Consider the following 22,289-nt stretch of genomic DNA (forward strand, 5'->3'; position numbering starts at 1 on the left):
AGCGGCGGAAGGCAAATGGGCTGGGAGTTCTCATCAGTCTCTGTCATATCTTTGTCACGGAAGAGACTTAGCATTAAATTGTGTGCATCACTCAAGAGAAGCGCTTCTGCTTTATATTTACAGAAAACGGCAGAGGTCCCTGGCAGACTGAAAAAGACACCAAGGCAAGTAAGCAGTGCATGGGAAGTACCATGTTATGAGACTTGGAGGAAAATTCAAAACACCTTCTGCTTCTTGCTAATGCCCGAGACAGGGCTACTAGCTTTATGATTTGATGCCTCAGCCCAGGCTTTAAAGGGGTGGTTATGCTGCGTTAGTTCAGCATCCTTTCTTATTAGGGTTTGCTCAAAGCTGCCGACACCCTTACGTGTCACAAGTGAATGTTAATTCTCCCAGTCACATCTGGATCCCATGTATGGCAACTTCGGCAAGCGGTGAGATTTATGTCCTGCTGAGGCATTCCGCAGCTTTTAGCCCAGAAATGTGATTGAACTGCAGATGTTAACAAGATGCAAGGGCTCCTTTCTACTATTAAAAATGCGATTTCTTGTTTTGCTCGTGACCAAAACGATCAGACTAGAGTGTTAGGAATAGGACTGCAATTCTCCTTGTGGAAAGATGAGTCAGGGCTGTGTAACTGGGACACTGTGGGGATTTCCTAATGACTAAAGCCCCTCAGGACCCAGTTCTGAGCATTGACTAGACTGAGGATCAAGGTAAAAGGTAAGAAAAGGTAAAGGACCCCTGGATGGTTAAGTCCAGTCAAAGCTGACTATGGGGTTGCGGTGCTCATCTCGCTCTCAGGCCAAGGGAGCCAGCGTTTGTCCACAGACCGCTTTCAAGGTCATGTGGGCAGCATGACTAAACCACTTCTGGAGCAACAGGACACCGTGCCAGAAACCAGAGCACACAGAAATGCTGTTTACCTTCCCGCTGCAGCGATACCTATTTATCTACTTGCACTGGTGTGCTTTCAAACTGCTAGGTTGGCAGGAGCTGGAACAGAGCAATGGGAGCTCACCCCGTGGTGCGGATTCAAACTGCCAAGAAGAAGAAGAAGAAGAGTTTGGATTTGATATCCCGCTTTATCACTACCCTAAGGAGTCTCAAAGCGGCTACCAATCTCCTTTCCCTTCCTCCCCCACAACAAGCACTCTGTGAGGTGAGTGGGGCTGAGAAACTTCAGAGAAGTGTGACTAGCCCAAGGTCACCCAGCAGCTGCATGTGGAGGAGCAGGGAAGCGAACCTGGTTCAACAGATTATGAGTCCACTGCTCTTAACCACTACACCACACTGGCCAACTTTCTGATCGGCAAGCCCAAGAGTCTCAGTGGCTTAGACCACAGTGCTACCTGCGTCCCATGCCTCAGCAGTTGCTGTGGTCAGTGGCCAGAGTAATGAAATACACCAACCAACTCGCCATATGTTTAAGAATGCCTCTGCCTGAAGCTGGCTGTGCATACTTGCTGGCTGTCAGAGTAGAACAGCCTTTTCCAGCTTGGTGCCCTCCAGATGTTTAGGGCTCACAGCTCCCATCAGCCCCTGCACGAACTACGGTGCTGCTGTGAGATCTGGAGATTGTTGTTGTTTAGTCGTTTAGTCGTGTCCGACTCTTCGTGACCCCATGGACCAGAGCACACCAGGCACTTCTGTCTTCCACTGCCTCCCACAGTTTGGTCAAACTCATGCTGGTAGCTTTGAGAACACTATCCAACCATCTCATCCTCTGTCGTCCCCTTCTCCTTGTGCCCTCCATCTTTCCCAGCATCAGGGTCTTTTCCAGGGAGTCTTCTCTTCTCATGAGGTGGCCAAAGTATTGGAGCCTCAGCTTCGGGATCTGTCCTTCCAGTGAGCACTCAGGGCTGATTTCCTTCAGAATGGATAGGTTTGATCTTCTTGCAGTCCATGGGACTCTCAAGAGTCTCCTCCAGCACCATAATTCAAAAGCATCAATTCTTCGGCGATCAGCCTTCTTTACAGTCCAGCGCTCAGTTCCACATATCACATCACATCCATACATCTGGAGACTAGGCTCCAGCAAATCTCAGAAGATAGGGACGCGCTGCATAGCTAGAAATGTATGTCCTGCCTCGTGATGTACAATTCAGCTTCAAATATATCCTTGTGGCAATAGGTTTACAGCTCAGACTTTCTCGCAGCCCTGGTAAAGTTACCTGCTTCCAGCCAGTCTTAAGACCTGAGGGGATTCCATACTAAGAAGCATCTGAATGCTGGAGACATATGTGTGGACTGGGGCCAATCACGTGAATCCCGCTCATGCCTAATGCTATCTCTTGGGGAAACGAAATATTTTCCCACAGTCTATTGCAGCTGCAAGTGCTGTGAGCAGAGAAGTCGTGGTAGAAATGAAGCCCATGGTGCCACACCGCGGGTACAAAATGAAAGCTGTAATCCTGGAAATTGTAAACAGGCTGCAGGGGCACCGCCATGACTAGGGATATTGCCACTAGAAAACAGAGAGCTGGCTTGCATCTGTCATTTGCCACTGATGCCAATGTTTTGCTATGGCTCACTTCTACATGGAAAATGGTTGCTCTTGCATTAAATTGGGGCTGCCATCTGACAAAGAAGTCCCAGTTGACTAATCGTATGAGTTTCTGCCAGTTAAGTCATGCAACTCTTGATTGAGGCCAAGATTTTCAACATTTTGTGTCCAGGGGCGCATTTGGGAAGCTATTGTGGGCAGTACAAAATGCCCATTTCACAGAAGAAAAAGTGGTGGTGCTCAGATCCCTGCCCACACAAAAAAATCATTGAGCAAATCAGACCAAAGAAGCAGGCCAGTATCCCCTCAAAAACCAGCTAAAAGACACTCTCCTTTAACCAAGCGACTGAGACATATATACCAGGCAAATCCTTCCACATGGAGCCCAGAGAGATTCTGCACAAAATAACAGTCCAGCAACAAACACGTTTCCCCCCCCCCAAACCTAATGCTTTTTTGCATGTGGCAGTACTCATCCATACAGAGCAATGTTACCTCTTTTTTGGCTGTTCATGGTAGCCATTTTGTGCTGACACCCACGGCACCTTTTATCAAGATGTGAGTACCAGAACCTCATTTTATTAACCGAAAACCCCCACTACTTCTACCAAAATGTTTTCTATGACTTCCTATTAAAACTACTACTCACCGGAGTCCAGAAAAATATAATGATTCATAGTAATAATCAGTTGTGTGTGTACTACTCCAAGTCAGATTAGTGGTGCAATCCTATACATGTTTACTCAGAAACAAAATGCACTATGTTCAGTGGGGCTTGTTCCCTAGTAAGTTTGGACTCAGCTATACAGCTGCAAATAAAACATTTTAAGTGTGTTGTAAGGCACATTATACAAATGTGACAAAAGGTGGCGATGGCGAGCTATGGTAAATTCAATATATTTTTTCAAAACTTTTTAAATAATAATAATAATAACTTTTTATTTATACTCTGCCCTCCCCAGCCAAGACTGGGCTCAGGGTGGCTAACAACCAATAATAAAATAAGTTGATTAAAATACAATTTAAAAGATTAAGATACAACATTAAAACATTAGGATGCAGCCACAGAAAGGAAAAAGAAAGAGGGGGAGGGAATCAAACTGATTCTAACCCAAAGGCCAGGTGGAACAACTCTGTCTTACAGGCCCTGCGGAAAGAAATCAGATCCCACAGGGCCCTGGTCTCATGAGACAGAGCGTTCTACCAGGCTGGAACCAGTGTTGAGAAGGCCCTGGCTCTGGTTGAGGCTAATCCGACTTCCTTAGGGCCCGGGACCTCTAGGGTGCTGCTATTTATGGACCTTAAGGTCCTCCGTGGGGCATACCAGGAGAGGCGGTCCTGTAGGATCCTAGGCCGTGAAGGGCTTTAAAGGTCAAAACCAGCACCTTAAATCTGACCCTGTACTCCACCAGGAGCCAGTGCAGCTGGAAAAGCACTGGGTGAATATGCTCCCATGGCAGAGACCCCATGAGGAGCCTCGCTGCAGCATTCTGCACCCGCTGGAGTTTGTGGGACAGCTTCAAGGGCAGCCCCGCATAGAGCGAATTACAGTAGTCAAGCCTGGAGGTGACCATCACATGGATCACTGTGGCCAGGTCGGGGGCGGGAAAGGTATTTTTTTTAAGGTATTTAAAAGCATTTTCACAATGTTTTTTAAATATGTGTCTAGATTCCACCTTTGTTTAGAATTGCAGACTAAACAACACTGAAAGCTACATAGACAACAGCAGTCTAGTGATCTACTTTTCTCCCACAAGGAGCGGTCATGTAATCTATTGAAGGTAGCACATGCTGCCTGTTGTAAGCAGGGAGGCAAAGGGTGTTGGAAGAAAGGTCTCGTTTAGCAAAAGGTCCCTTTGCTAGGTGTTAGTTTCTGTTTGCCACTATGCAGCGCTTTGGAGTCACAAGACTCTGTTTTGCATTCCCCACATTCCAGACTACTGGAAGTCTCACAGAAGACAGGTGACGGATGTGATGTTACTGGTTTCCTGTTCCTTTGTTCAGTTGCTCTCTGCTCTCACAGAGAGAGGGTGTATTTCTTTTCTGTCTGCGTAGCTTAGTAATAAAACCTAGCAATGTAGCTCAAACTTCTCGTCTCTTCCCTGTGCTAGAAACTGCTGAATGGGGGAATGTGCCTGGAGCCTTATCAGAAGCTCAGGTCGTTAATTATTGTCGGGGGGCGATTCCGGAAGAGTCACTCGGTCGAACGCAGGTTCCGACACTAGGCTCAGACAGTGACTAGCCCAAGGTGAACTTAACAGTGGATCAGGAATGTGAACCTAGATTTCAACAGCCAAAGTCCAACACTGTGACCATTCCAACACCACCCATTGCCAGCTAGTGATGATGATTATGGCTGTTAGCTGATCATAATAAAATGGGTACTATGTATTGTTGCTCTCTAGGGTATATCAACTGCCTGCATTTTTGGGTTCTCCTAGTGGGCAGGGCTGTGGCGTCTGCTAATGTAGGGGCTAAGAGATGTCATTATTTACTACTATATCACTAATTTAATCCAAACCTTAAAACTGCGGGATAGCAAGCCTCATATCACCAACATGCTTACATCTAATGGATGCATGAAAGGGTTAACACCATAGAGTAAGTTGTCCTGGCAGGCATAGCTAGGTGTCCCACGCCACACCTTGTGAGGAAGGTAATCAAACGTTTGCTCTTCAATCTACCTGGGAAGCTCAGCATGTAAAGAGGTCTGAGCTGGTTGCTGCAAGCTCAGACTGCATGGCTCTAACAAGCCTCTTTTGAGCTCCTATACCAATAATATAGGACCTTTCACCACTGTAACCAAGCCAAGAGTTACTGCCTATGCAACTTTTTCTGAATGCTGTATAGAAAAGCACATAGATCTGACCTTTGGAGAGTTTGTAAGTAAACAATTTCTTAACTTACCAAACGTGATCTTTTCTATGCTAGGGGGAGAGGGGAATTTTGGAAGGAACCGAAAAGGGCATATTTTAAAGGTCTAACAGCCTGCATTTCCACGCTTTACTTTGCAGCATGTTTTGGGATTTTAAATCTCTGCCGGGGTCCTCTCAACAAAGAGTATTTGCTCCAAATCTTGGCATTCAGGGAATTCTCCTTTTATATACCTATTTTTTCCCCTTGGCAACCAATGAAAACTACCTAACAACAATAAGATGACTGAAATGAGAATCTCCCTGCAGCAAGATGTATGGTTAATTATTAGAAACCTCAGTGTTAAGTGTCTAAGCACCCATGATGGTTCATGACTGGTCTCCCATTGTCTTTTGCTTAGAACAGGACCATGGCCCTATCAGGAGAGGGAGTTAAACTCTTCCCCCCACCACTTTGTGCCATTTCCCCACATGTAAATCCCTCACACCCCTAAGGTGGCATGCATCGTGAAAGCTGGAGGGGGTGCAGTGGCGAAGGGGAGACTTGTATAATATAGGTACCTGATGTTCCTTTCACCCAATAGCAGGCAGCTTCAGAGGGGATTTAAATCAGGAGAACAGAGCAAAGAGAAACTTGATCCTCCCCTGGGAACTAGGCTTGCCATTTCCCCAAAACTAAAAATCCGGACAAATGTGTAAATTTATGGTGGTGATATCTTTATTTATACTCCAACTTTCCCATTATGGGCCTCAAGGAGGCTTGCATATAAACATAAGAAGATAAGAACCACAAAAAGCATAAAAATAAACAATAATTTAAAAACATTCACAGAATTAAAACATAAAAGGTTCATGCTGTTGTCACTATCACCTAGGCATATAGGGGAGGGATGTGGAGGTATTGCATAGCAAAAAAAAACCCCAAAGGTAAAGGATCCCTGGTTAAGTCCAGTCAAAGGACTAGGGGGTTGTGGCACACATCTCACTTTCAGGCCGAGGGAGCTGGTGTTTGTCCACAGACAGCTTTCCGGGTCATGTGCCCAGTAGGACTAAACCTCTTCTGGTGCAACGGGACACTGTGACAGAAACCAAAGTACGGGGAAATGCCTTTTACCTTCCCACCACAGTGGTACCTATTTACCTACTTGTACTGGTGTGATTTCAAATTGCTAGGTTGGCAGGAGCTGGGACAGAGCAACGGGAGCTCACCCCGTCGCGGGAATTTGAACCACTGACCTTCTGATCGGCAAGCCCAAGAGGCTCAGTGGCTTAGACCACAGCACCACCCACTGCATAAAGGCAAAGGTAAAGGGGCCCCTGACCATTAAGTCCAGTCACAGATGACTCTGGGGTTGCAGCGCTCATCTCACTTTACTGGCCTAGGAAGCCAGCGTTTGTTCTCAGACAGCTTCTGGGTCATGTGGCCAGCATGACTAAGCCTCTTCTGGCGAACCAGAGCAGTGCACAGAAACGCCGTTTACCTTCCCGCCTGAGCGGTACCTATTTATCTACTTGCACTTTGACATGCTTTTGAACTGCTAGGTTGGCAGGAGCAGGGACCGAGCAACGGGAGCTCACCCTTATTTTGTGTGTAATTTCCCTAATATGTATGTATATATGTACAGTGGTACCTCGGGTTACATATGCTTCAGGTTACAGACGCTTCAGATTACAGACTCCGCTAACCCAGAAATAGTGCTTCAGGTTAAGAACTTTGCTTCAGGATAAGAACAGAAATCGTGCTCCGACAGCAGCGAGAGGCCCCATTAGCTAAAGTGGTGCTTCAGGTTAAGAACAGTTTCAGGTTAAGAACAGACCTCCAGAACGAATTAAGTACTTAAACCGAGGTACCACTGTATATTTGCCAATAGTAAGATTTCATTGCATACCCCCAAAGCAGAAACTTAAAGACTTGGGGTACTCCCTTCTGCAAAATTTGGGTTTATAGAAGAAGGTTTTATTTGTTTGTTTTAGGCTGATGAGTTTTTTTCAGAGAACTGAAGGCTGTTTCCTAGAGGAATTACTGCACATGAAGGCTTAGCAAGTTATATTATTATTATTTCAAAAACCTACAAAACTTGTATGATTATAGGCAACAATTGGGGGGGGGGGGACATATGTACACCATGGGAAGAGATGCCTTTCTTACAACAAATGACTTCTTAAAAACTATTTGTTCTGTCTTGGACAGAAGAATGTTCTGGTCTTGTGCTTTAAGACCATGAACTGACAACACCCAACTGATTGCCAAAGTTAAGCACTTTTAAATCCGGCTGGTTTAAATAGGGAAGAGGGACTTGCTTAATTATCTCATTGACATAATGGGAACTAAATAGTGTTATAACTCTGACTGGGTGGCGCCCCATATTTTGGTATAGTTTCTGTTCTTTCTCTGAATCAATTAGGTGATTTTGGAATTCTTCGTTCTCTCTCTCTCTCTCTCTCTTTCTCCCGCCCCCTCTTTTAAATGGCAAATTCCTAGAACGGCAGATTGGTTTGCTAAAATATTAAATTCTTCAGTTTCACATCTCCTGGGGCAAAATGGTGCCAAACCCTTTCTGCTAAAAAACAAAATTGCAATGCTGTATTGAAAACCCCGTCCGAATGAGAGAACTCCAGCCAATCTAAATCATGAGTGTGGTCACGGCATTTCCTCTGAGAAATCTTTTCTGGGCATGCTCAACAACAGTGCGTGCCGAGATCTGGACCCCAGGGAAAGCACCAGAAAAACCAGTGGTCACTAGCAGTGCATGCTGGGATACACATCTTCTGGGAAGCACCAATGCTCTGCTTTGCTGACATTGTCCATTTCCCCCTCATTCTTGGCTGAGCTCAATTGCACACTTCAAAGAGGCCTCGGCACAGAAAGAATGTTTCAATTCTGTTAAATTTCCATCTGTTATTTCAGTATTGTGCGCTGTGGGACTTACTTCGCAAACCCTTTGCTTTGATTCCATTTCAGTGAACAAATATTTGATTATGAAGCCCCACGGGAGCGTCTGCTAATCAAGTTGCTGTGCTGTGAGCATTCTGACCCTATAATTTTGTCTTAGAGTGAGAAACCCACGCTGCGAATAAAACTGAATTTTACTCCACACCTCCCACAACCCATATGAGCAGGATATCAGAAATTTCCTAGCAGGGCTGACTATGCCGACCTTAACTGCAGAGGAACAAGAATTCATGGACGGTCCTATCACCCCAGAGGAATTGGAAACAAGTCCTCAAAAACCTGAAACCACACAAAGCTCCAGGCCCGGATGGATTTACAGCAGAATTCTACATGTAATTCATAAAAACTTAGACCTCCTCTAAAATAGTCTCTATCCCAAAACCACTCAAGGATAGTTTCAAAGTAGAATCATACTGCCCAATCTCATTGATAAATCAAGACTTCAAAATACTCACATCAACGTTGGCCAACTGCCTAAATTTTGTCCTACGCCAATTAATAGCCCCAGACCAGATTGGCTTCATCCCTGGCCGGAATATAATAGATCCCATTAGGAAATTACTGAATCTGATCAAACACAGCAAAACAACCAAACTCCCACTGACGATTAGGTTGCTGGACATCCTCAAAGCCTTTGATTTTTTTGGAATGGAAATACCTAACAGCAGTATTTACCAACATGTAATTTGACCCCAGCTTTCTCCAAATTAGGAAACAAATTTACCTCAGCAAAATGCAGAATTAATCCTATGGGCTCCAATACCATAGTAATCCAAAGAGGCACAAAACAAGGATGCTCACTGGCTCCCTTCCTATTCATCCTAGGCCTGGAACCCCTAGCAATCCGACTCCGAGCTGCCCCTGATATCAAGGGAGTGGAAATGAAAGGTAAAACCTATAAACTAGGCTCTTTGTCATGACGCCAGATCTCATAAACACAGCAATCATCCTAATCAAAGAACTCAGCATATTTGATATGGTGTCAGGCTTACAGGTGAACTCTGCTAAATCCGAGGTTATGTGCTTCAACACACACACACACACACATACCGCATACCCAGAAGGAATTCACCAACATCACAAATATAAAACTCTGCCACACCAAATTCAGATACCTAGGGGTGCAAATCAACAGAGACTTGAGGAAATGGAACGACATCAACTTCACCCTTTCAGACAAAATAGCCATGGTCAAAATGATCACCCTCCCAAAATTAACCTACCTATTCCAAACCCTCCCAATCTGGATTCTCTCAACCCAACTCCATAAATGGCAGGGGGGAAATTACACTCATTTATTTTCTCACACAAAAAGCCAAGAATAAGACCCAAATACCTGCAACTCCCTGCCCCAGAAGGAAGATGGGGAATCCCCAACATAGAATTATACTACATCACCAACCAAGTGCACCGCATAATCCCATGCATTCTAGAAGATGAGAAGGCACAATGGGTACACTTGGAGAGAGTGACAATTGAAAACACTCCCACCGCAGCATGCCCATTCCTCCAAAACAAACAAAGGGAAATCTCCACAACACTAAACAGGTTCACACAATCTAAGTAAAAGTAGGTAAACTGTCCCCAACCCCATTCCTTTGGTTCACCACCCACTATTCCATCGTGTGGCACAGAACTTCCAAATAAAAGCTTGGCAAGCCAAAGGCCTATACCATCTAGCAGACTTCTACAAAAATAACAAACCCGTACCAACACAAGGAATACAAGACAAACTAGGGGATACCCAAATACCCTGACTAACACACCACCAACTACACGCCTTCTTAAACAATCCAGCAGTAAAAATCAGCAGCCACTAATGTTAAGTGGTGGGTGAACATATCAGACGACACAGCGATTCTTCAAACAGCTCTTGTTTATTCACATGCCAGAACAGAACTGAACTGAAGGGTTCAGCCAGCCTGCTTATATAGAGCTCCAGTACAACATAACTGTAACAACTTTCTATAACTATCCAATCACTGAACGTCACTTTCGATCCCTTACTTGCATATGTGGACCTGAACTATCTACAGTATCCCCCTGCTGGCCCAGGGTGAGAACTTCAGTACATAACACCTAGGCCCTTGATCACCTTTGAAAACCTCCTCCTAACAGCAGAGGGACACAGCAAGGGAATGGTATCCACAATATACAAAATACTTCTCCAAAATCCCACAAACCCCCTCAACGCAATCAAAGAACAATGGGAGCACGACATAGGCTACGAACCCTACCCAATGGACTGGAATGTGGTCTAAACCTCCCTTTGAATCCATCTCAGTCAAAAGAATGGAGCTCACCTTGAAATTTACCTACAGATGGTACCTAACACCACAGAAACTGGCACTGATACTGTGAGATTTTGACCAGCTTCGGGCCATCTGAAGCTGATACAGGCTCGTCTCATCTTGAGCCCAAACAGAGTAGTCCACACAGCAGAAGGATAAGCAGTATGTGCCACATTCTTAACTTTATTTCACTCTATGCTGAGAGAATACAAACATGCATCTTGCCTCTGTGAGAGCAGAGAAGCAACTGTCTCTAACAAAGAAACCGAGAGAACAGTGAAAAACAGGAAACCAGTGTACGTCACATCCAGTCTCCCATTCCCATGGGAATCCAACAGTAACTCTGACTGTGGAATGCAAAACAATGTCTTGTGACTGCAGTTGCTGCTCAGTGAGGGAAATAGAAACCAACAGATACACCCCGGAACCTCACCAAAATGCTGGAGACGCTGCACCTCCACAGGCACATACCGCCACATGTGGTGGGAATGCCACCAAATCCAATCCTTCTGGACAGAAATCTTATAAGAAATATGCAAAATAACCAAACAGGTAATGGAACCCACCCCAGAACTGGCCCTACTGAATATTTTCCAAGAGAATAATGCACACTCACACTATAAGGAGCTCATAACCCACCTTACTCTCAGCAGCCTGAAGCATCATACTGGAGGGCATCACACACAGAGAGACCTGTCAGGATTATTGGGATTATTGTAATAGCCTGCAGTTTTATAAGAGGATAGATTTAAAGTAGATGAATAAATGAGCAAATTAAGTTAATTTGGATATGCAGAAAATATTAAAAATAAATTTAAGGAACCACAGAAAGAGGGGAAAGGCAGTCAAGTTTAGAAACGTTGAAATGATTATAAAATTATTGAAATGTATACCATGTTTACCAATTCCCTTGCTGCATTGGACTAAAGATCCATCTAGCCCCAGCTTTCTGTTTCCAGCAACGTCCGGCCAAATACCACTGAGAACAAGTTTATAGAAATACTTCATTACATCTGCCCTGAACCTATCACTGCCAGTCAACGGCCAAATGGAATTTCCCATGCTGGCTTATGGAAGAGTGCAAAAGCACAGATGTTGCAAAACTTCTCAACAACAGCAAAACAAGAATACAGCGCAGGATGAGATCCCAGCCAATAAATTCTCACAGGAGCTTAAAAAGAATTGTAATAGGGTTAGCATATTTCAAAAAGTATAAAAACCAGGATACCCCAAAAGTTAGACAAACCCCAGAGTTGTTGACCTTTTCTCCCCACAAAAACACCAAACAAATGCGATGCCGCCTTCTGGAAATTCCCTCCTGGACGTCACTTCCGCCTTTGAAATCCCAGTAATGTCCAGGGAAATCTGGACATATGGTAGCCCTACATTTGTTCCAATTCAGCGCTAAACCACAGGTTTTCCCAAGGGAAAACAGAGGGTCGAAAGGAATCACATGGGAGCCCTCTGTTACTCTACCTGGCTCAAAATAAAATCATCTTACAGCCGACACCTGCGCATGTTTATTGCATGTTCAACAGGGTTTGCTCCTAAGGACATGGGCACAGGATTGCAGCTTTCTCTTAACTTACACAGGGCCCAGGGCCTGCCCGTATTAGACGTGGGGCCTCATTCATGTTACAGAAACAAAATAAAGCTGCTGTGGAAAATAAATATGGCTTGCCACATAAAATCACCATTTAACTAGAGTTGTTATAATAAAATGGAAATAGTATTCTGTGTGGTGACTCAGCTAGAGCAGAGTTCGGCAGATTTTATCAATAACATCGTGCGACTCCTACAGCGCAGCTAAGTGGGTTGCCATGGGGATTATGACAGATTTATTATCACTGTTAACTTAAAGCACTATAGTAAGTATCTGCACAGTTGTTATTGGTTTACAGTGATAACTGTAGTTCAGATTTATGACTAAATTTGTAATGTTACTGGGGTGTTTACATATGGCCAGAAAAAGTAAGGAATTTTTTTAAAAAAATTAATTTGACTTGTTTTGGGATCCTTCATGTGGTGGGGACCCGAGCAAGTATTTTTGTCTCCTCCGAGGTCTGATATACAAAAGAAAGTTGCATATTATAAAATATGAAAGGGGACTGCATTCAGTTGCAGGTCATAAACTTGCAAGGGTTTGTAGCTTAATTTCCCATTATAACCACACAATTTACTAAAAAGGAATATAATTTACAGCAGCTGTCTCATTATACAAAGATTTTCAGGCGGGGGGCGGGATGGTGAACAGCACTGTAATCCTTTGCAAGTTAATGAAACATAAAAGATAGGCAGTCAATAAGGTATTAATGTGCACTTCAGTGTGCCAGAGCAGGAAAAGCTTGTCTGATCTCAGCGGCAGATTATGTCCCAGATGGAGTCCTGGCTCTTCAAAGTCAGAAGGGAGTGCTCTTGCCCAGGCCACAGATATTCCATGCACCAATCACAAAGCAAATACATCATAAGAAACTGCTATAAGAAAAACTGTTCTCTTTTCCTTATGGGGTATTCCGGAGCCCATATAGAGTCCTTAAGTGGGTTCCCTATTGGTAGGAGAAAATAACAGAGGCCAACCAGAGAATATTGAGAAGCAAAGTAGCTAGTCAGCATGATCTTTATTCAAGGAACTGTTGGAACAGGGTCCCCACTCACTACACGCAGGAGGAAGGAGAGAACCCCAAACAATGGTGCGCAAGCCTTTATATAGACCAGGGGTAGTCAAGCTTTTTATACCTACCGCCCACTAATGCATCTTTCTTGATGGTAAAATTTCCTTACCGCCCACCGGTGCTCAATGGAAGGAGGATTCAGCTTGTGCTGTAGAACCCCCTACTGCCCACCTAGAATCCTGAAACGCCCACTAGTTCGAACCAGGTTGACAACCCTTGATATGGACTCTTGAAATTGCCCACCCTGTAGCCCAAGACCACACCCCCCAAAAAAAACCACATCGTACATGCATCACAGAAGGAGGCGGTCTACAGCAGAAATCCCGTCTTGCAGGATACCTGATAATGGTCACTGATTGCATTACCTGGGCAGCCTGGCCATTCTTTTGTGATGGTTAATATTTTAGTTCCTGAACTCAGGTCACAGACTCACCCTATTCATACAGAAATACGCCGTTAAAACAGGATTTGTAAGCAAAAAAAAATAAATGGGAAGGCTTTTCCCATTTGCCTCCCTTACTGCAGAGGACTATCTGAGGTCATTGGGAGAGTCAAAAGGGCTTCAGGATTGCTCTCCCATACTATTTCAGACACGTGGTTCATCTATTTAGATATGTGTGCATTTATGAAGACTTATTCTATATTTGAGACCTAGAAATTCTTATAGCGAAACACTGATGTTCTACAAACATGCGCTCTTTGCATCTGATATGCCACACTTGTACTTTGCACTTCACAAGTTTAAACCCACGTATTTGCAAGATGGCTGCTTTGGTTGAGATTCATGCATTGCAAGGGGTTGGACTACATGACCCTCAGGGTTCCTTCCAGCTATACAATTCTATGATTCCAGGTCTGTCTTGCTTGCCTGCCTCCTTCTGAACCATCTTAGAACAGGAAAGGTGCAATAATCTGCATGCTGAGAGAGAGGGTGACATGCTGTGTTTAGGGAACCTGCAACCTTTTACCTTGGAGCAAGCCTCCTAAATGTTCCTTTCCCCCTTAAATGGCCTACATAAAGGGTGCTATAGAAAAATAGGGGTGTTCGGCTTTTGCTGCCCAGCTCCCCAAGGAGTCCCCTAAGTCCCTGATCGGTCAGAGATGAATGGATGGAGACAGGATGCAGTGAAAGCAAGGCAGATCTTTGTTTTTCTGTTGCAGCAGAGTTTCCTCCCCTCCTTGCAAGGAGGCAAGAGAAACCTAGAACCAAGAAGAAACATCTCTTTGAAGGGTTTGCCTTTTGGCATGGAAAAGGAAGACAATCCCCTCTACAAACAGTCAGCAATTACCTCACACACAAGGTGGGGTTACGGTCAGAAGCGGAGGAAGTCGCTCAGGCGCCTGGGGCAGCCCGTCCAGGGGCGGGATGAGCCTCCCATAGGGGCAGGGTGAGGTGGGGTGAGCCACCCATAGGGGTGGGGCACACCGCAGGGCCTCCGGAGTCAGGGCCACCCTACAGCTGGGGGGAGGCAGCAAGCAGACCACGGAGCCTGCACACGCCCAAGGCACCACATCTCTCCCAGGAGAGACATGTGGCTCAGGCGTGCTACAGGCCCTGCGGTGAGTGACACCCAGCATTTTGTCACCCCGCTCAGTGGTGACACCCGGGGCGGCCCATACCCACCACCCACCCCTTCCTCTGCCCCGATTACTGTGACTCGGGCAGGCCAAGGTGTAATATTCCTGAGGATTTAGCAAGTTTCACATAGTTCCAGATACAGTTTACACAAAACATTAGCATTTGATAAGACAATCAGGATGCCTGTCAGACTTCCCTCAGTGCAGAGCACCTGGGCAAACAATGACAATTACAGTGGTACCTCGGGTTACAGATGCTTCAGGTTACATACGCTTCAGGTTACAGACTCCACTAACCCAGAAATATTACCTCGGGTTAGGAACTTTGCTTCAGGATGAGAACAGAAATCATGCTGTGGCGCAGCAGGAGGCCCGATAGCGAAAGTGGTGCTTCAGGTTAAGAACAGTTTCAGGTTAAGAACAGACCTCCAGAATGAATTAAACTCTTAACCCAAGGTACCACTGTAATACAAAGGAGGTTCATAGATATATAGGAGAAGAATCCCTTCAGGAACTCCCCCTGACTGCTATCTGCCTGCGTTTTCTCAGGCAAGGGGGATTAAGGAGGCAGAGGAAATATTGAGAGCCTTTAGAAGAACCAAGATGGCTTTTGAGTTGCTCTCCTGTACTATTTTAGACATGTGGGTTATATACCTATGTATGTGTGTTTACCTTGTGCAGTTATCAGCATTTATTCTAGATTTGAGACCAAAACAAGGGAAAGGACTTTATCTGCTTTAACTGTGCCATCCGTAGTCATTCCACCATGACCCATCCTCATCTCTGACAAAGTCTCTGAGACAAACGTAAGGACTAATGGGCTGACACTATGGGATTAAATTGTGACCCTTTTCCTTTGTGACATCAGTAGTCATACAAGACTTTCCTCTTCCTCTCCTTTCCCCTGTAGCCCTGCATTTGGTGAGCACCCCTGTGATTTTGAACACATCTCCGTTTCAGACCGACTCTCTGGCGTTTGTTCTGCAAAGCCGGGTGCACATTCCTGCGGCTGCTCCAGCCTTCGTGAGTCACCAAGTCTCCAAGTGACTCATGGACAAAAGGATCCATAGCTCTGCTAAAGGCCAGAATCCCAGTGGGTGGGGAAATATTTTCGTCCTGTGAGGAAATGCCAATAATTTGGGCATTTGTTTCCCTCTGAGATTGGATGGAAATGCCGTGTTGCTCAAATACCACAGGAATAAAACATTGCAAAATACTTTTGATGTGAAAATGTGTAGTGGAAGCATTTTCCCATTTCCATAGCAAAGCTTTCTCTTGGTGGTGTTGTGTCCAAGGACTTAGTCTGAATGCAATCCAACCAGTGGCGTAGCGTGGGGGGTGCAGGGGGGGCCGGCCGCACCGGGCACAACATCTGGGGGGGGGCGCGCTCGCACTCGCAGCTCTCTGCCCGTACCTGGCTCACTCACTCTCTCTCACTGCAGTGCTGGCTGTGCGAATCCGATCCGAGCCGCTGGGTCGCTGCCCACTGTGGAGGGGGTGGGTGCCAGGCATGCGGTGCGGAGAGAGAGTGAGGGACTATCTGGGGGAGGGACAGTGCAGCAGCCGCCCAGCGCAGCGCTGAGCGCGGGAGAGAACCACACCAGACCAGACCAGGCAGCAGCAAGAAGCAAGAAGAAGCTGGCAGCGGCGGCAGGTTAGGGGTTAGGGGGCACAAATTACTTGCCTTGCCCCGGGTTAGGGGGCGCAAATTACTTGCCTTGCCCCGGGTGCTGACAACCCACGCTACGCCGCTGAATCCAACATTGTATGGATCAGTGAGAGCAGGCAGGTCAGGATTCACTGGCCAAGCCCACTCATCCTTTTCGTGTGGCTGCACTGCAGGATGGAGGAGGCTTCACTGGGGCCCCAATGGGGGAATTCAAACTGACTGTGCCCCTCCTGATTGGAGCAGACGGTGGGCTTCCCTCGGATCCCCCCCTTGCCTATTTAAGCAGCCAGTACCTGGAGCTCAGCCTGTTTGTTCCTGTGCTAGGTTTCCCGGCCCGCCCACCCTCGGTTTAAGCCAGGCTTCCTCAACCTCGGCCCTCCAGATGTTTTTGGCCTCCAACTCCCATGATCCCTAGCTAGCAGGACCAGTGCTCAGGGATGATGGGAATTGTAGTCTCAAAACATCTGGAGGGCCGAGGTTGAGGAAGTCTGGTTTAAGCTGATAGTCAATGACTTTGCTGTGGCTACGGTGGTCGCCGTCCTTCAAGGGGCGGGGTAGGAATTTGCCCACTGGGCTAATTGGCACTGACCTGGTGGTTTTGCCTACCTCATAGCAATCCTCAAAAATGGCTGGGCATTGGGGCAATCCTTTGTTTTGGATGGAGGGGAGGTTGTGGTCTCCACCTGCCCCTCCAACTCTGGAGTATCCCAGTAAAGGGATCCGAGGGGAGTGGCCATATCTGCGAGGCCTGGGGGGGCCAGAGTCAAAAGCACTCCCCCAGATGGTGGCCCCTGCGGGGGTCACCCTATTGGGTGTAAGTCTTAGGAACCCCCGCCTGGATTGACCACACGTCACTTCCGGCGGTGGGCCAGAAGTATTTTGATTGCCCCGTGCCCAAGCCAAACCTCTTTCATCTGTATTCAATAAAGTTGGGCCTGTTTTGACCCCAAACCAGTCTCATTGGTATCTTATTATTTGGGTTGGGGTAAGGGAAGTCCGATGCCTGGTCCTACAAGAAGAAAGTGTTGTAAACAAAAATCTGCCCTTTTCCCCCTTATTGGGTAACAAAGAGCCCATATAGAGTCCTTACTTAGGTTCCCTCTTGGTAGGAGAAAATAACAGAGGCCAGCCAGAGAATATTGAGAAGCAAAGCAGCTAGTAAGCAACAGGGTGCTCCCCTCACACGCAGGAAAGGAGGAGGAACCCAGAACAAAGGTGTGCCTGCCCTTATATAGAAATTTTAAATTCCCTGCCCTGGAGCTCCAGACCACTCCTCCATACATCATACATACATCACAGTAGGGGTGTAACCCAAGACACACACACCCCCGATACATCATACCTACATCACAGAAAAGGCGGTCTACAGCAGAAATCTGAGTGCGTTGTTTATCTCGTCTGAAAGGTTACCTGTTAATGCTCACTTGACTGGATACCCTGGGGAGCCTGGCCAGTCTTTTGTAATGATAAATAGTTCCTGAGCCAGGTCACAGGCTCACCCTATTCAAACACAGACAGACAGACCCTTAAGACAGGATTTGTGAAGGAAAAGACAATGGGGAGGCTTTTCCATTTTCCTTTGACCTTACAGAGAAAACATTGGGTCAGTTTGGGAATCAAAAATGGTTTCAGGTCGGTCTTCCTGTGCTGATTTATGTACGTGCTTAGTTGGTGCATTTATGAACATTTATTATATATATATAAGACTTTAAAATTCTTATCACAAAACAAATTCAAAATTGGGACTTTGTGGATTTTGGATCTATAGTAGTCTTCAATTATTCATGCTGCTTCATGTCCTTCACTTGCTTTCCTGGGAGAGACCTGGGCTCAGATTTGCCAGTTTCCCCCTTTTGCTGCTGGGATCCAAACTCACAGTTGCCTCATTGCTCTTTATGCTGAGTTCTCTAAAGCCCTCCTTGTCCAGACAGCCACTTCTCAAGACCCTGTGCCTTTGTTATAAGAACTCTCAGGTCTCAGATATAGAATATATGTTCATAAATGTACAAGGCAAAGACATAAGATAAAGGTAAAGGGACCCCTTACCATTAGGTCCAGTCGCGGACAACTCTGGAGTTGCAGTGCTCATCTCACTTTATTGGCCTAGGGAGCTGGCGTACAGCTTCCAGGTCATGTGGCTAGCATGACTAAGTCGCTTCTGGTGAACCAGAGCAGCGCACAGAAACGCCGTTTACCTTCCCGCCGGAGCGGTACCTATTTATCTACTTGCACTTCGTGCTTTCAAACTGCTAGGGTGGCAGCAAAACCCATCTCCCCAGCGTTCCTCTTGAAGTCAAGGCACAATCCTGTGACACACAACACCCTCCTGGTTTTCCATTCCCAATGAATGTGCCCCCCCCCCCCAGTTCAAGAATCTGGCATCTAAACTCCTCTTACCTTCACAGTTCCTGCTCATTATCGCTTATGGGCACCACAGGCCTTGGCAAGTGTATCACCATCAGAGTGACAGACATCCCTCTCTCAGGGCAATATGATGCTTGCTTGCAAAACTGCCTATTGTGACATCAGCTGGGAGACAGGGGCCAGGCTGCTGGGTTGCCAGGCAGCTGTGTTAATAACAATAAAAATAAGGGGAGGGGGTGTCAAAGTATAATGGGATAAGACCACAGTGCATCTTAGGGCCCCCACCCAGAGTGGCTTGGGTAACTCAGCCAGATGGGCGGGGTATAAATAATAAAATTGTTGTTGTTGTTAAAAAGGTAAAGGTAAAGGGACCCCTGACCATTAGGTCTAGTCGCGGATGACTCTGGGGTTGCGGAGCTCATCTCGCTTTATTGGCCGAGGGAGCCGGTGTACAGATGTTACGATATTTCCGTTCCACCTTAAAAGGGGGCAGGCTTTGTGAGTCACAGAGTCTGCGTATTTCCTGTTTCACAGGATGTTTCTGTTGTGTCTTTGTTTTCGCTCTCTCTGTGTCTGGAGACACTGAAGCAGGCAGTCATGTTTTTCTTTGTTCTGATCAATGCTGAATAAAACTTGTAAATAATGCTCTCCTGAGTGCGACTTTTGCTGTGCATTATCTGCTGACAGAGCGTGCATTGAGTTCTGGAATGTGGCAGGCTATTTCTGGAGCTCATGTCGCTAATTGCTGATACTGCGTGTCTACGGGAGATCGATGGACGTCCGGACACGGCTTGGGGGCCATGATGGACTTTGTCTCCCTGGCAGTATCCCAACAGCTTCCGGGTCATGTGGCCAACATGACTAAGCCGCTTCTGGTGAACCAGAGCAGCGCACGGAAACACCGTTTACCTTCCCGCCGGAGCGGTACTTATTTATCTACTTGCACTTCGTGCTTTCAAACTGCTAGGTTGGCAGGAGCAGGGACTGAGCAACGGGAGCTCACCCCATCACAGGGATTCGAACCGCCAACCTTCTGATCAGCAAGTCCTAGGCTCTGTGGTTTAATCCACAGCGCCACCCGCATCCCTAAGGCAAACACATACATAAGTATATAAACCATGTGTCTGAAATAGTACAGGAGAACAATCCTCAAGCCATGTTGACTCTCCCACATTGACCTCAAATATTTCTCAGCAAGCAGGAAGGAAATGGGAAAGTCCATTGTCTTTGGACTGTTGGGGTTTACATCTCCCTTTTCAAATACAGTCTGGCAAGTATCTGTTAAGCTGAGCAATATGCGTAAGAGTTTCAGGAACTGAGTATTTACCATCTCAAAGAAACGGCCAGGCTACCCAGAAAATGCAATCAAGTAAGGCACTATCAGGCAGACAGGAGAGGCAACACTCTCAAATTTCTGCTGGAGACCACCTCCTTCTGTGATGTATGTATGATGTTTTGGGGGGTGGCCTTGGGCTACAGGGTGGGCAGTTTCAAAAGCCTTTATAGGGTCTTGCACACCATTGTTCGGGGTTCTCTCTCCTGTGTGTGGTGAGTGGGGATCCTGTTGTAATAGTTTATTTCCTTTAATAAAGATCAGGTTTACTAGCCGTTTTGCTTTCAGTATACAGTGGTACCTCGGGTTAAGTACTTAATTCGTTCCGGAGGTTCGTTCTTAACCTGAAACTGTTCTTAACCTGAGGTACCACTTTAGCTAATGGGGCCTCCTGCTGCCGCTGCGCCACCGGAGCACGATTTCTGTTCTCATCCTGAAGCAAAGTTCTTAACCTGAAGCACTACTTCTGGGTTAGCGGAGTCTGTAACCTGAAGCGTATGTAACCTGAAGCGTATGTAACCTGAGGTACCACTGTACTCTGGCTGGCCTCTGCTTTATCTCCATCTGATAGAGATCTCCTGAGGGACTCTGTATGGGCTCTGGATACCCCATAAGGGAATTAGAGGTAGTTTTCTTATAACACTTTATGCTCAGAATTGTCGTTTTGTCCCGGTTACATCCTGCCGCCCGGGTCTTATCTTGCCTAATCATTTCCCTCTCTCTTTATGCTCTTAGCTGATGTCACCATTGCTCATCCTGGCCAATAGGGGGCATGATAGACATCTGCCCACAATGGCCAGGGGGACTGGCTGTCTCAGGTAGCAGATGCTGGTTGGTGGTGAGCCGTAGTGAGGTATTGCAGGACAAAGCCTCTCCTCCTCCCAGAGGGGAGGGGTTGTGAGCGGGAGCAGCCTCCTGCGGGGCCCCCCCTGATTGGTTCTGCTGCTGCAGCCAAGCCTCCCAACCAACCAATAGGATCGGCTGGTGGGCGGGGCTAAATGCGCTTAAACAGCCACGGCAGCCCACTTCTCTCATTCTGTTCCTGCTTCCTTCGGATATGGGTATTCCGTTAGAGGAATCCGGCGGTTGTGGATCCTGTCCGATGCCCTGCTAGTGGCTATGGCCATGGCATGACCCCCAGTGACATCATGGGGTTGCTTCCAGTTGTATTTGCATCAACAAGCTCCTCCCATTGGTTGTTAACCCAGATATGAATCCCGGCTGAGCGGGGTGGAGTCTTGTATTGCTGTTTCATCCAATGCCTAAGCCAATACTACTCACATGCTGTAACCAATGAAAGTTGTGGCCTAATTTTGCCCATTAACCTAAAATAATGTGTCTGTGTGTCTTATTATAATCCTATGCAGGTGGAGGGTCCTTGACTCACAAAGCTTTATGCACTGCATGACCTGTCATGCGCCTCCTAAGCTAGTTTGCTGCCCTCATGTGCTGTGGAGATCACCGGTCCATTTGCCAGTGTTGAAGTGAGAATCAGCCAACAGCCTGGCCGGCTTCTGTAAATAGAGCCAGAGTGGTTGCACCAAGTTTTCCTTTGCCTTGAGCGTTCTGCCAAGACTCTCCACATTTTTTCAAGTATTCTGAGAGTTTCACTCAGGCATCTTCCGTTTTCATGCTCATTCTTCTCTGCGGCCGACCTTTATTTGCAGGAGAAGGTGCTAGAAAGAAAGGGCAGACATCTGGAGTACACATGTGTGGAGCTGTCAAGACCTTGAAAGCTGAAGAATACCCTTCAACCACCTCCTTTCATTCTCCCCTGTTTCCCTCTGGAATTATCTTGCTTGTCTCATTCTCCATAGCAGACTTCAGGTAACATGTCATCCAGGCCCGGGAGGGGTTCTCAAAAAAAGAAGAAGAGAGGATGCACCTTAGCTAAATGGTCCACAGTCACCACACATCACTAAAATACCTACATTGTTCCTAGTAATAATTTCACCCTAATGAGAAAACTCATTGCTACACCCCCTGAAATATACTCAGAGTCAAGTAGTGATTTCATGCTCTTTATTTCAGCTCAAAGGAACAGTGATTG

General features: G+C 46.4%; 1 protein-coding gene across 10 annotated transcripts in view; it reads right to left on the minus strand.

The window, feature by feature from the left end:
• Positions 1 to 19,033, minus strand: part of LOC308480621 (uncharacterized protein) — a 78,423-nt gene extending 59,390 nt beyond the window's left edge. For 8 of the 10 annotated variants that reach the window (XR_013988131.1, XR_013988132.1, XR_013988133.1 and 5 more), the window contains exon 1: positions 18,940 to 19,033. Coding sequence is in view for 6 of the 10 variants with exons in the window: in XM_081012398.1 (XP_080868524.1) it covers positions 18,940 to 18,958 (19 nt within the window). In the remaining 4 variants the exon portion in view is untranslated. Of the gene's footprint in view, positions 1 to 11,262; positions 11,317 to 17,952; positions 18,043 to 18,939 lie in introns of all 10 variants that reach the window. The other 2 variants (XR_013988134.1, XM_081012399.1) reach the window with 2 other exon arrangements.
• Positions 19,034 to 22,289: the final 3,256 nt, after the last annotated feature.

This window comes from Podarcis pityusensis (genome assembly GCF_964106645.2).
Source record: "Podarcis pityusensis genome assembly, chromosome: 6".
NCBI lineage: Eukaryota > Metazoa > Chordata > Lepidosauria > Squamata > Lacertidae > Podarcis > Podarcis pityusensis.